Source organism: Oncorhynchus mykiss, chromosome 14 (assembly GCF_057628025.1).
Source record: "Oncorhynchus mykiss isolate SJ-2025 chromosome 14, ASM5762802v1, whole genome shotgun sequence".
Lineage (NCBI taxonomy): Eukaryota > Metazoa > Chordata > Actinopteri > Salmoniformes > Salmonidae > Oncorhynchus > Oncorhynchus mykiss.
The window spans coordinates 41,182,496-41,197,237 of NC_143035.1; the positions used below are offsets into that span (position 1 = coordinate 41,182,496).

A 14,742-nucleotide genomic window follows, 5' to 3' on the forward strand; every position below is an offset into this window, starting at 1 on the left:
CACACATGGTGTCTATGACAATATATTGTGTTTTAACAGGTTTTTAAATGCCCGTGTCCTCCACACCATAAATCAGAAACCTTGTTAAAAACATTGTAAAATAATTCAGAGGCGATTCATCATCTTAACAGTCTATCCACAGACACAGGCAGATATCCACAGGGTTGAGGGAGAGATACCCTAAACCTCGTGGGTCAGTGCCTATCCACAGACACAGACAGATATCCACAGGGTTGTGTGTTGAGGGAGAGATACCCTAAACCTTGTGGGTCAGTGCCTATCCACAGACACAGACAGATATCCACAGGGTTGTGCGTTGAGGGAGAGATACCCTAAACCTCGTGGGTCGTGGGTCGTGGGTCAGTACCTTTGGAGAACAGAAGCACTAAATAAAACCAACCAATAACAATCCAAGAGGTTTTCAACAATGTTAAAATGTGCCACAATTGCAATAAAAAGACATTTTTTTTTATTGTATAAGGTAACTGTTTTCCATACTACATAGTGAAGTACACAGTAGATTAGATCTGATAAACAGAAGGCTGCCAGTTCTCCATGTTTCAACCTGGATCTCTTCTCCCTCGTTGCAAAACAGCAAAGTCTAGTCTCAGTCGCCCCTGTGTGTGAATGATCCCTGGCTGTCAGCCAATAGCAACGCAGTATCGCAGTCCCGACTGGAAAATGGTGTTGCACCAGGGTCCCTTGGCTTGGTGAGGAAACAGAGGAGGAGGACGAAGAGTGGGAATGAGAGAAGGCCTCAGGCCGTCGGGGTTGTATGGACATAGTTGTGTTGGGGGGGGGGGGGGGGGGGGGTCAGTTACTGGGCTGCGTTGGAAGGAACCTTTTTGAGGGTAAAGTTGGACCAGTTTACTGCAACCTTCTGACGGGTCTGTTTAGCAGAGTCGAGGCAAAACCTACAGAGAGGAGAGAGATATATCACTATCTGGTTCAATGAACAGGAGGCTGGTGGTGGCAAAACAACAAACAAAACAAGGGCCAGTTTCCCAGACAAAGACCAAGTTTAGTCTTCTTAGACTGAGAATCTCTTGTCTGTTTGGTAAAGCGGCCCCTAAATGTTTCGGATCGTCACCGAGGCCGAGCGTTACCTTTTGAAGTATTCCACCTCACGATCAATCTCATCCATTTCTTTTGGGTCCACGTCTTTAGGGAGAAACACATCGTCTAGGGGAGAAGGAGACAGGACAGAAACATCACAACCAACGAACGGTCACGCTGTCTGATCGCTTTATCATTCACACTGACGTCTCCTTTCCTACATGTATAACACAAGAGACAGTCAACTGGAGGGGTGTCTAAACTAACGTACCTGACATGTCTCCTCTCCTACTACATGAATAACACAAGAGACAGTCAACTAGAGGGGTGTCTAAACTAACGTACCTGACATGTCTCCTCTCCTACAACATAAGAGACAGTCAACGAGAGGGTTATCTAAACTAACGTACCGATGTTGCGGCTGGTTTTCTCTCCCTTGTTCTTGTTCTTCTTATTCTTCCCCTTGGGTTGCTGCTGCTGCTGGGCTTGGTTGTGATTGGTTGAGGTGACAGAGTGACCTTTGGCCTCTTGCTCCTCCCCCTTCCCTCTTTGGGTGCTGGGAGCACCAGAGCTACTCACTGTCCCGTTGGTGGCCTGCTGACGTGTGGGTCTGGTCTCCTCTGCCCTCCTTGCCCCGGTTCTCTGGCTCTCAGCCGAGTGAGGTGGTGGTTTGGAACCAGAACCAGCCTTAGAACCCACAGCATCAGAACTGTTGAGAACAGTTTTCTGCAACTCCGCAGCTGCTTTGGATCCGGGTCTGGTCTGGTTCTGTTCTGGAGGCAGCTGGTCCTGACGTTGCTGCTTCTTGCCCTTCTTCAGCTTACCAGCCCCAACATTAACCCCAGGAGTAGGAGTAGTCATGTTCCTACCAGCCCCAACATTAACCCCAGGAGTAGGGGTAGTCATGTTCCTACCAGCCCCAGCATTAACCCCAGGAGTAGGAGTAGTCATGTTCCTACCAGCCCCAGCATTAACCCCAGGAGTAGGAGTAGTCATGTTCCTACCAGCCCCAACATTAACCCCAGGAGTAGGAGTAGTCATGTTCCTACCAGCCCCAACATTAACCCCAGGAGTAGGAGTAGTCATGTTCCTACCAGCCCCAGCATTAACCCCAGGAGTAGGAGTAGTCATGTTCCTACCAGCCCCAACATTAACCCCAGGAGTAGGGGTAGTCATGTTCCTACCAGCCCCAACATTAACCCCAGGAGTAGGGGTAGTCATGTTCCTACCAGCCCCAACATTAACCCCAGGAGTAGGGGTAGTCATGTTCCTACCAGCCCCAACATTAACCCCAGGAGTAGGGGTAGTCATGTTCCTACCAGCCCCAACATTAACCCCAGGAGTAGGGGTAGTCATGTTCCTACCAGCCCCAACATTAACCCCAGGAGTAGGGGTAGTCATGTTCCTACCAGCCCCAACATTAACCCCAGGAGTAGGGGTAGTCATGTTCCTACCAGCCCCAACATTAACCCCAGGAGTAGGGGTAGTCATGTTCTTGGGCTCCGCTGGGGTCTCCTCTTTAGGCTTAGCTACCTTAATAGAGCCCTGGGTCTGGATCGAAGCAGGGACCTGGTGTTTATTCTCAGGCCTAGCAGAGGGGCACCTCTCTGGGGAGCGCACCCGGATCAGCTTGGAGAGGCTGGGGGTGGTGTGGAGCCTCTGAACATCCTTCGCCCCAGTACCAGCCGCAGCCCATGGTCCCCCTACCCCAGGTACAGTAGCACAAGCCGGGGGTGAGATGGGGCCGATGGGGGAGTTGTCCCGGGGATGGGCCTCCTCCCAGCCGCTGACCAGGTCCAGATGGCTCTTGAAGGTACCCAGGGAGAGAGGGGCCAGGTCGAGGTCTATCTGCTGCAGGTCAGAGCAGGAGGAGCCGTTGAGGTGGGAGAGAAGATGGTTGCCCTCCAGAGTAGCAGCCTTCTTCGGGAAGTCATTCACATCCAGGTTGAGGTCGTACATGGAGAACGACGCACGGATAGAGTCCTGCAAGGTCAAAGGTCAACATTTTTATTTTGGAAAAGAGAAGAAAAGCGGCAATAAGTTTAATAAACCAACATTTAAAACAGCTAAAAATGCCTTAAATCAGGGTTTCAACTGTTTCTCAGATTGCAGAGAGGATACACTTTCTGAAACACTGAAATTCACAGATTAAGGACCGGTATCATGGACAGATTAAGGACTGGTTTCATGGACAGATTAAGGACTGGTTTCATAGACAGATTAAGGACTGGTTTCATAGACAGATTAAGGACTGGTTTCATGGACAGATTAAAGACTGGTTTCATGGACAGATTAAGGACTGGTTTCATGGACAGATTAAGGACTGGTTTCATGGACAGATTAAGGACTGGTTTCATGGACAGATTAAGGACTGGTTTCATGGACAGATTAAGGACTGGTTTCATGGACAGATTAAGGACTGGTTTCATGGACAGATTAAGGACTGGTTTCATGGACAGATTAAGGACTGGTTTCATGGTCAGATTAAGGACTGGTTTCATGGACAGATTAAGGACTGGTTTCATGGACAGAGTAAGGACTGGTTTCATGGTCAGATTAAGGACTAGTTTCATAGACAGATTAAGGACTGGTTTCATGGACAGATTAAGGACTGGTTTCATGGACAGATAAGGACTGGTTTCATGGTCAGATTAAGGACTGGTTTCATAGACAGATTAAGGACTGGTTTCATGGACAGATTAAGGACTGGTTTCATGGACAGAGTAAGGACTAGTTTCATGGTCAGATTAAGGACTGGTTTCATGGTCAGATTAAGGACTGGTTTCATAGACAGATTAAGGACTGGTTTCATGGACAGATTAAGGACTGGTTTCATGGACAGATTAAGGACTGGTTTCATGGACAGATTAAGGACTGGTTTCATGGTCAGATTAAGGACTGGTTTCATAGACAGATTAAGGACTGGTTTCATGGACAGATTAAGGACTGGTTTCATGGACAGATTAAGGACTGGTTTCATGGACAGATTAAGGACTGGTTTCATGGACAGATTAAGGACTGGTTTCATGGTCAGATTAAGGACTGGTTTCATAGACAGATTAAGGTCTGGTTTCATAGACAGATTAAGGTCTGGTTTCATAGACAGATTAAGGTCTGGTTTCATAGACAGATTAAGGACTGGTTTCATGGACAGATTAAGGACTGGTTTCATAGACAGATTAAGGACTGGTTTCATGGACAGATTAAGGACTGGTTTCATGGACAGATTAAGGACTGGTTTCATGGTCAGATTAAGGACTGGTTTCATAGACAGATTAAGGTCTGGTTTTATGGACAGATTAAGGACTGGTTTCATAGACAGATTAAGGACTGGTTTCATAGACAGATTAAGGACTGGTTTCATAGACAGATTAAGGACTGGTTTTATGGACAGATTAAGGACTGGTTTTATGGACAGATTAAGGACTGGTTTCATAGACATATTAAGGACTGGTTTTTAAGGACTGGTTTCATAGACAGATTAAGGACTGGTTTCATAGACAGATTAAGGACTGGTTTCATAGACAGATTAAGGACTGGTTTTATGGACAGATTAAGGACTGTTTTCATAGACAGATTAAGGACTGGTTTTATGGACAGATTAAGGACTGGTTTCATGGACAGATTAAGGACCGGTTTCATGGACAGATTAAGGACTGGTTTTATGGACAGATTATGGACTGGTTTCATGGACAGATTAAGGACTGGTTTTATGGACAGATTATGGACTGGTTTTATGGACAGATTAAGGACCGGTTTCATGGACAGATTAAGGACTGGTTTCATAGACAGATTAAGGACTGGTTTCATGGACAGATTAAGGACTGGTTTTATGGACAGATTAAGGACTGGTTTCATGGACAGATTAAGGACTGGTTTCATAGACAGATTAAGGACTGGTTTCATAGACAGATTAAGGACTGGTTTCATAGACAGATTAAGGACTGGTTTCATAGTCAGATTAAGGACTGGTTTCATAGTCAGATTAAGGACTGGTTTCATAGACAGATTAAGGACTGGTTTCATAGACAGATTAAGGACTGGTTTCATGGACAGATTAAGGACTGGTTTAATAGACAGATTAAGGACTGGTTTCATGGACAGATTAAGGACTGGTTTTATGGACAGATTAAGGACTGGTTTCATGGACAGATTAAGGACTGGTTTCATAGACAGATTAAGGACTGGTTTCATAGACAGATTAAGGACTGGTTTCATGGACAGATTAAGGACTGGTTTTATGGACAGATTAAGGACTGGTTTCATGGACAGATTAAGGACTGGTTTCATAGACAGATTAAGCCCAGCACTGGACTACATTTAGCTTCCGATGTATATGCTAGATTTTTTTCCACAGACTTCATGTCTGAGAAACACCCCTTTAAAAGACTCCAACTCCAGATTATCTTCACGAGACAATGTGCGACTAATAACATGTAAAATAAAAACAACACATCAATAGATAGACAAACAACATCAAAACAATAGGTCCTGCCATAGACTAGTGTCCTGTCCAGGGGGTGTCAAGCTGCCTCAATACAATAGGTCCTGCCATAGACTAGTGTCCTGTCCAGGGGGTGTCAAGCTGCCTCAATACATTAGGTCCTGCCATAGACTAGTGTCCTGTCCAGGGGGTGTCAAGCTGCCTCAATACAATAGGCCCTGCCATAGACTAGTGTCCTGTCCAGAGGGTGTCAAGCTGCCTCAAAACAATAGGCCCTGCCATAGACTAGTGACTGGTTTCATGGTCAGATTAAGGACTGGTTTCATAGACAGATTAAGGACTGGTTTCATAGACAGATTAAGGACTGGTTTCATGGACAGATTAAGGACTGGTTTCATGGACAGAGTAAAGACTAGTTTCATGGTCAGATTAAGGACTGGTTTCATAGACAGATTAAGGACTGGTTTCATAGACAGATTAAGGACTGGTTTCATGGACAGATTAAGGACTGGTTTCATGGACAGATTAAGGACTGGTTTCATAGACAGATTAAGGACTGGTTTCATGGTCAGATTAAGGACTGGTTTCATAGACAGATTAAGGACTGGTTTCATGGACAGATTAAGGACTGGTTTCATGGACAGATTAAGGACTGGTTTCATGGACAGATTAAGGACTGGTTTCATGGACAGATTAAGGACTGGTTTCATAGACAGATTAAGGACTGGTTTCATGGACAGATTAAGGACTGGTTTCATGGACAGATTAAGGACTGGTTTCATGGTCAGATTAAGGACTGGTTTCATAGACAGATTAAGGACTGGTTTCATAGACAGATTAAGGACTGGTTTTATGGACAGATTAAGGACTGGTTTTATGGACAGATTAAGGACTGGTTTCATAGACATATTAAGGACTGGTTTTTAAGGACTGGTTTCATAGACAGATTAAGGACTGGTTTCATAGACAGATTAAGGACTGGTTTCATAGACAGATTAAGGACTGGTTTCATAGACAGATTAAGGACTGGTTTTATGGACAGATTAAGGACTGGTTTCATAGACAGATTAAGGACTGGTTTTATGGAAAGATTAAGGACTGGTTTCATGGACAGATTAAGGACCGGTTTCATAGACAGATTAAGGACTGGTTTCATAGACAGATTAAGGACTGGTTTTATGGACAGATTAAGGACTGGTTTTATGGACAGATTAAGGACTGGTTTCATAGACATATTAAGGACTGTTTTTTAAGGACTGGTTTCATAGACAGATTAAGGACTGGTTTCATAGACAGATTAAGGACTGGTTTCATAGACAGATTAAGGACTGGTTTCATAGACAGATTAAGGACTGGTTTTATGGACAGATTAAGGACTGGTTTCATAGACAGATTAAGGACTGGTTTTATGGACAGATTATGGACTGGTTTCATGGACAGATTAAGGACTGGTTTCATGGACAGATTAAGGACTGGTTTCATGGTCAGATTAAGGACTGGTTTCATAGACAGAGTAAGGACTGGTTTCATGGACAGATTAAGGACTGGTTTCATGGACAGATTAAGGACTGGTTTCATGGACAGATTAAGGACTGGTTTCATGGACAGATTAAGGACTGGTTTCATGGTCAGATTAAGGACTGGTTTCATAGACAGATTAAGGTATGGTTTCATAGACAGATTAAGGTCTGGTTTCATAGACAGATTAAGGTCTGGTTTCATAGACAGATTAAGGACTGGTTTCATGGACAGATTAAGGACTGGTTTCATAGACAGATTAAGGACTGGTTTCATGGACAGATTAAGGACTGGTTTCATGGACAGATTAAGGACTGGTTTCATGGTCAGATTAAGGACTGGTTTCATAGACAGATTAAGGTCTGGTTTTATGGACAGATTAAGGACTGGTTTCATAGACAGATTAAGGACTGGTTTCATAGACAGATTAAGGACTGGTTTCATAGACAGATTAAGGACTGGTTTTATGGACAGATTAAGGACTGGTTTTATGGACAGATTAAGGACTGGTTTCATAGACATATTAAGGACTGGTTTTTAAGGACTGGTTTCATAGACAGATTAAGGACTGGTTTCATAGACAGATTAAGGACTGGTTTCATAGACAGATTAAGGACTGGTTTTATGGACAGATTAAGGACTGTTTTCATAGACAGATTAAGGACTGGTTTTATGGACAGATTAAGGACTGGTTTCATGGACAGATTAAGGACCGGTTTCATGGACAGATTAAGGACTGGTTTTATGGACAGATTATGGACTGGTTTCATGGACAGATTAAGGACTGGTTTTATGGACAGATTATGGACTGGTTTTATGGACAGATTAAGGACCGGTTTCATGGACAGATTAAGGACTGGTTTCATAGACAGATTAAGGACTGGTTTCATGGACAGATTAAGGACTGGTTTTATGGACAGATTAAGGACTGGTTTCATGGACAGATTAAGGACTGGTTTCATAGACAGATTAAGGACTGGTTTCATAGACAGATTAAGGACTGGTTTCATAGACAGATTAAGGACTGGTTTCATAGTCAGATTAAGGACTGGTTTCATAGTCAGATTAAGGACTGGTTTCATAGACAGATTAAGGACTGGTTTCATAGACAGATTAAGGACTGGTTTCATGGACAGATTAAGGACTGGTTTAATAGACAGATTAAGGACTGGTTTCATGGACAGATTAAGGACTGGTTTTATGGACAGATTAAGGACTGGTTTCATGGACAGATTAAGGACTGGTTTCATAGACAGATTAAGGACTGGTTTCATAGACAGATTAAGGACTGGTTTCATGGACAGATTAAGGACTGGTTTTATGGACAGATTAAGGACTGGTTTCATGGACAGATTAAGGACTGGTTTCATAGACAGATTAAGCCCAGCACTGGACTACATTTAGCTTCCGATGTATATGCTAGATTTTTTTCAACAGACTTCATGTCTGAGAAACACCCCTTTAAAAGACTCCAACTCCAGATTATCTTCACGAGACAATGTGCGACTAATAACATGTAAAATAAAAACAACACATCAATAGATAGACAAACAACATCAAAACAATAGGTCCTGCCATAGACTAGTGTCCTGTCCAGGGGGTGTCAAGCTGCCTCAATACAATAGGTCCTGCCATAGACTAGTGTCCTGTCCAGGGGGTGTCAAGCTGCCTCAATACAATAGGTCCTGCCATAGACTAGTGTCCTGTCCAGGGGGTGTCAAGCTGCCTCAATACAATAGGCCCTGCCATAGACTAGTGTCCTGTCCAGAGGGTGTCAAGCTGCCTCAAAACAATAGGCCCTGCCATAGACTAGTGACTGGTTTCATGGTCAGATTAAGGACTGGTTTCATAGACAGATTAAGGACTGGTTTCATAGACAGATTAAGGACTGGTTTCATGGACAGATTAAGGACTGGTTTCATGGACAGATTAAGGACTGGTTTCATGGACAGATTAAGGACTGGTTTCATAGACAGATTAAGGACTGGTTTCATGGTCAGATTAAGGACTGGTTTCATAGACAGATTAAGGACTGGTTTCATGGACAGATTAAGGACTGGTTTCATGGACAGATTAAGGACTGGTTTCATGGACAGATTAAGGACTGGTTTCATGGACAGATTAAGGACTGGTTTCATAGACAGATTAAGGACTGGTTTCATGGACAGATTAAGGACTGGTTTCATGGACAGATTAAGGACTGGTTTCATGGTCAGATTAAGGACTGGTTTCATAGACAGATTAAGGACTGGTTTCATAGACAGATTAAGGACTGGTTTTATGGACAGATTAAGGACTGGTTTTATGGACAGATTAAGGACTGGTTTCATAGACATATTAAGGACTGGTTTTTAAGGACTGGTTTCATAGACAGATTAAGGACTGGTTTCATAGACAGATTAAGGACTGGTTTCATAGACAGATTAAGGACTGGTTTCATAGACAGATTAAGGACTGGTTTTATGGACAGATTAAGGACTGGTTTCATAGACAGATTAAGGACTGGTTTTATGGAAAGATTAAGGACTGGTTTCATGGACAGATTAAGGACCGGTTTCATGGACAGATTAAGGACTGGTTTTATGGACAGATTATGGACTGGTTTCATGGACAGATTAAGGACTGGTTTCATGGACAGATTAAGGACTGGTTTCATGGACAGATTAAGGACTGGTTTCATGGACAGATTAAGGACTGGTTTCATGGACAGATTAAGGACTGGTTTCATGGACAGATTAAGGACTGGTTTCATGGACAGATTAAGGACTGGTTTCATGGACAGATTAAGGACTGGTTTCATGGTCAGATTAAGGACTGGTTTCATAGACAGATTAAGGTATGGTTTCATAGACAGATTAAGGTCTGGTTTCATAGACAGATTAAGGTCTGGTTTCATAGACAGATTAAGGACTGGTTTCATGGACAGATTAAGGACTGGTTTCATAGACAGATTAAGGACTGGTTTCATGGACAGATTAAGGACTGGTTTCATGGACAGATTAAGGACTGGTTTCATGGTCAGATTAAGGACTGGTTTCATAGACAGATTAAGGTCTGGTTTTATGGACAGATTAAGGACTGGTTTCATAGACAGATTAAGGACTGGTTTCATAGACAGATTAAGGACTGGTTTCATAGACAGATTAAGGACTGGTTTTATGGACAGATTAAGGACTGGTTTTATGGACAGATTAAGGACTGGTTTCATAGACATATTAAGGACTGGTTTTTAAGGACTGGTTTCATAGACAGATTAAGGACTGGTTTCATAGACAGATTAAGGACTGGTTTCATAGACAGATTAAGGACTGGTTTTATGGACAGATTAAGGACTGTTTTCATAGACAGATTAAGGACTGGTTTTATGGACAGATTAAGGACTGGTTTCATGGACAGATTAAGGACCGGTTTCATGGACAGATTAAGGACTGGTTTTATGGACAGATTATGGACTGGTTTCATGGACAGATTAAGGACTGGTTTTATGGACAGATTATGGACTGGTTTTATGGACAGATTAAGGACCGGTTTCATGGACAGATTAAGGACTGGTTTCATAGACAGATTAAGGACTGGTTTCATGGACAGATTAAGGACTGGTTTTATGGACAGATTAAGGACTGGTTTCATGGACAGATTAAGGACTGGTTTCATAGACAGATTAAGGACTGGTTTCATAGACAGATTAAGGACTGGTTTCATAGACAGATTAAGGACTGGTTTCATAGTCAGATTAAGGACTGGTTTCATAGTCAGATTAAGGACTGGTTTCATAGACAGATTAAGGACTGGTTTCATAGACAGATTAAGGACTGGTTTCATGGACAGATTAAGGACTGGTTTAATAGACAGATTAAGGACTGGTTTCATGGACAGATTAAGGACTGGTTTTATGGACAGATTAAGGACTGGTTTCATGGACAGATTAAGGACTGGTTTCATAGACAGATTAAGGACTGGTTTCATAGACAGATTAAGGACTGGTTTCATGGACAGATTAAGGACTGGTTTTATGGACAGATTAAGGACTGGTTTCATGGACAGATTAAGGACTGGTTTCATAGACAGATTAAGCCCAGCACTGGACTACATTTAGCTTCCGATGTATATGCTAGATTTTTTTCAACAGACTTCATGTCTGAGAAACACCCCTTTAAAAGACTCCAACTCCAGATTATCTTCACGAGACAATGTGCGACTAATAACATGTAAAATAAAAACAACACATCAATAGATAGACAAACAACATCAAAACAATAGGTCCTGCCATAGACTAGTGTCCTGTCCAGGGGGTGTCAAGCTGCCTCAATACAATAGGTCCTGCCATAGACTAGTGTCCTGTCCAGGGGGTGTCAAGCTGCCTCAATACAATAGGTCCTGCCATAGACTAGTGTCCTGTCCAGGGGGTGTCAAGCTGCCTCAATACAATAGGCCCTGCCATAGACTAGTGTCCTGTCCAGAGGGTGTCAAGCTGCCTCAAAACAATAGGCCCTGCCATAGACTAGTGACTGGTTTCATGGTCAGATTAAGGACTGGTTTCATAGACAGATTAAGGACTGGTTTCATAGACAGATTAAGGACTGGTTTCATGGACAGATTAAGGACTGGTTTCATGGACAGAGTAAAGACTAGTTTCATGGTCAGATTAAGGACTGGTTTCATAGACAGATTAAGGACTGGTTTCATAGACAGATTAAGGACTGGTTTCATGGACAGATTAAGGACTGGTTTCATGGACAGATTAAGGACTGGTTTCATAGACAGATTAAGGACTGGTTTCATGGTCAGATTAAGGACTGGTTTCATAGACAGATTAAGGACTGGTTTCATGGACAGATTAAGGACTGGTTTCATGGACAGATTAAGGACTGGTTTCATGGACAGATTAAGGACTGGTTTCATGGACAGATTAAGGACTGGTTTCATAGACAGATTAAGGACTGGTTTCATGGACAGATTAAGGACTGGTTTCATGGACAGATTAAGGACTGGTTTCATGGTCAGATTAAGGACTGGTTTCATAGACAGATTAAGGACTGGTTTCATAGACAGATTAAGGACTGGTTTTATGGACAGATTAAGGACTGGTTTTATGGACAGATTAAGGACTGGTTTCATAGACATATTAAGGACTGGTTTTTAAGGACTGGTTTCATAGACAGATTAAGGACTGGTTTCATAGACAGATTAAGGACTGGTTTCATAGACAGATTAAGGACTGGTTTCATAGACAGATTAAGGACTGGTTTTATGGACAGATTAAGGACTGGTTTCATAGACAGATTAAGGACTGGTTTTATGGAAAGATTAAGGACTGGTTTCATGGACAGATTAAGGACCGGTTTCATGGACAGATTAAGGACTGGTTTTATGGACAGATTATGGACTGGTTTCATGGACAGATTAAGGACTGGTTTTATGGACAGATTAAGGACTGGTTTCATGGACAGATTAAGGACTGGTTTCATAGACAGATTAAGGACTGGTTTCATAGACAGATTAAGGACTGGTTTCATGGACAGATTAAGGACTGGTTTTATGGACAGATTAAGGACTGGTTTCATGGACAGATTAAGGACTGGTTTCATAGACAGATTAAGCCCAGCACTGGACTACATTTAGCTTCCGATGTATATGCTAGATTTTTTTCCACAGACTTCATGTCTGAGAAACACCCCTTTAAAAGACTCCAACTCCAGATTATCTTCACGAGACAATGTGCGACTAATAACATGTAAAATAAAAACAACACATCAATAGATAGACAAACAACATCAAAACAATAGGTCCTGCCATAGACTAGTGTCCTGTCCAGGGGGTGTCAAGCTGCCTCAATACAATAGGTCCTGCCATAGACTAGTGTCCTGTCCAGGGGGTGTCAAGCTGCCTCAATACAATAGGTCCTGCCATAGACTAGTGTCCTGTCCAGGGGGTGTCAAGCTGCCTCAATACAATAGGCCCTGCCATAGACTAGTGTCCTGTCCAGAGGGTGTCAAGCTGCCTCAAAACAATAGGCCCTGCCATAGACTAGTGTCCTGTCCAGGGGGTGTCAAGCTGCCTCAATACAATAGGTCCTGCCATAGACTAGTGTCCTGTCCAGGGGGTGTCAAGCTGCCTCAATACAATAGGTCCTGCCATAGACTAGTGTCCTGTCCAGGGGGTGTCAAGCTGCCTCAATACAATAGGTCCTGCCATAGACTAGTGTCCTGTCCAGGGGGTGTCAAGCTGCCTCAATACAATAGGTCCTGCCATAGACTAGTGTCCTGTCCAGAGGGTGTCAAGCTGCCTCAAAACAATAGGCCCTGCCATAGACTAGTGTCCTGTCCAGGGGGTGTCAAGCTGCCTCAATACAATAGGTCCTGCCATAGACTAGTGTCCTGTCCAGAGGGTGTCGCTGCCTCAATACAATAGGTCCTGCCATAGACTAGTGTCCTGTCCAGGGGGTGTCAAGCTGCCTCAAAACAATAGGCCCTGCCATAGACTAGTGTCCTGTCCAGGGGGTGTCAAGCTGCCTCAATACAATAGGCCCTGCCATAGACTAGTGTCCTGTCCAGGGGGTGTCAAGCTGCCTCAATACAATAGGTCCTGCCATAGACTAGTGTCCTGTCCAGGGGGTGTCAAGCTGCCTCAATACAATAGGCCCTGCCATAGACTAGTGTCCTGTCCAGGGGGTGTCAAGCTGCCTCAATACAATAGGCCCTGCCATAGACTAGTGTCCTGTCCAGGGGGTGTCAAGCTGCCTCAATACAATAGGTCCTGCCATAGACTAGTGTCCTGTCCAGGGGGTGTCAAGCTGCCTCAATACAATAGGTCCTGCCATAGACTAGTGTCCTGTCCAGAGGGTGTCGCTGCCTCAAAACAATAGGCCCTGCCATAGACTAGTGTCCTGTCCAGAGGGTGTCAAGCTGCCTCAATACAATAGGTCCTGCCATAGACTAGTGTCCTGTCCAGAGGGTGTCGCTGCCTCAATACAATAGGTCCTGCCATAGACTAGTGTCCTGTCCAGAGGGTGTCGCTGCCTCAATACAATAGGTCCTGCCATAGACTAGTGTCCTGTCCAGGGGGTGTCAAGCTGCCTCAATACAATATGTCCTGCCATAGACTAGTGTCCTGTCCAGGGGGTGTCAAGCTGCCTCAATACAATAGGTCCTGCCATAGACTAGTGTCCTGTCCAGGGGGTGTCAAGCTGCCTCAATACAATAGGTCCTGCCATAGACTAGTGTCCTGTCCAGAGGGTGTCGCTGCCTCAATACAATAGGTCCTGCCATAGACTAGTGTCCTGTCCAGGGGGTGTCAAGCTGCCTCAATACAATATGCCCTGCCATAGACTAGTGTCCTGTCCAGGGGGTGTCAAGCTGCCTCAATACAATATGCCCTGCCATAGACTAGTGTCCTGTCCAGGGGGTGTCAAGCTGCCTCAATACAATAGGCCCTGCCATAGACTAGTGTCCTGTCCAGGGGGTGTCAAGCTGCCTCAATACAATAGGTCCTGCCATAGACTAGTGTCCTGTCCAGAGGGTGTCGCTGCCTCAATACAATAGGTCTGGACATATTTATTTCACCTCTATTTAACCAGGTAGACCAGATCTCCTTTATTTAACCAGGTAGACCAGGTCTCCTTTATTTAATCAGGTAGGCCAGATCTCCTTTATTTAACCAGGTAGGCCAGTTGAGAACAAGTTCTCATTTACAACTGCGACCTGGCCAAGATAGAGCAAAGCAGT

The 14,742-nt window shown here is 43.8% G+C and overlaps 1 protein-coding gene across 1 annotated transcript in view; it reads right to left on the bottom strand.

The window, feature by feature from the left end:
• Nucleotides 1–446: 446 nt before the first annotated feature.
• The window catches only part of LOC110489235 (uncharacterized), a 54,910-nt gene continuing 40,614 nt past the window's right edge, over nucleotides 447–14,742 (bottom strand). The window contains exons 9-11 of the mRNA XM_036943548.2: nucleotides 1,467–3,039; nucleotides 1,107–1,182; nucleotides 447–914 (exon numbers count right to left, since the gene is read on the bottom strand). Of these exons, the coding sequence (XP_036799443.2) occupies nucleotides 818–914; nucleotides 1,107–1,182; nucleotides 1,467–3,039 (1,746 nt within the window). The 3' untranslated portion in view covers nucleotides 447–817. The remainder of the gene's footprint in view (nucleotides 915–1,106; nucleotides 1,183–1,466; nucleotides 3,040–14,742) is intronic.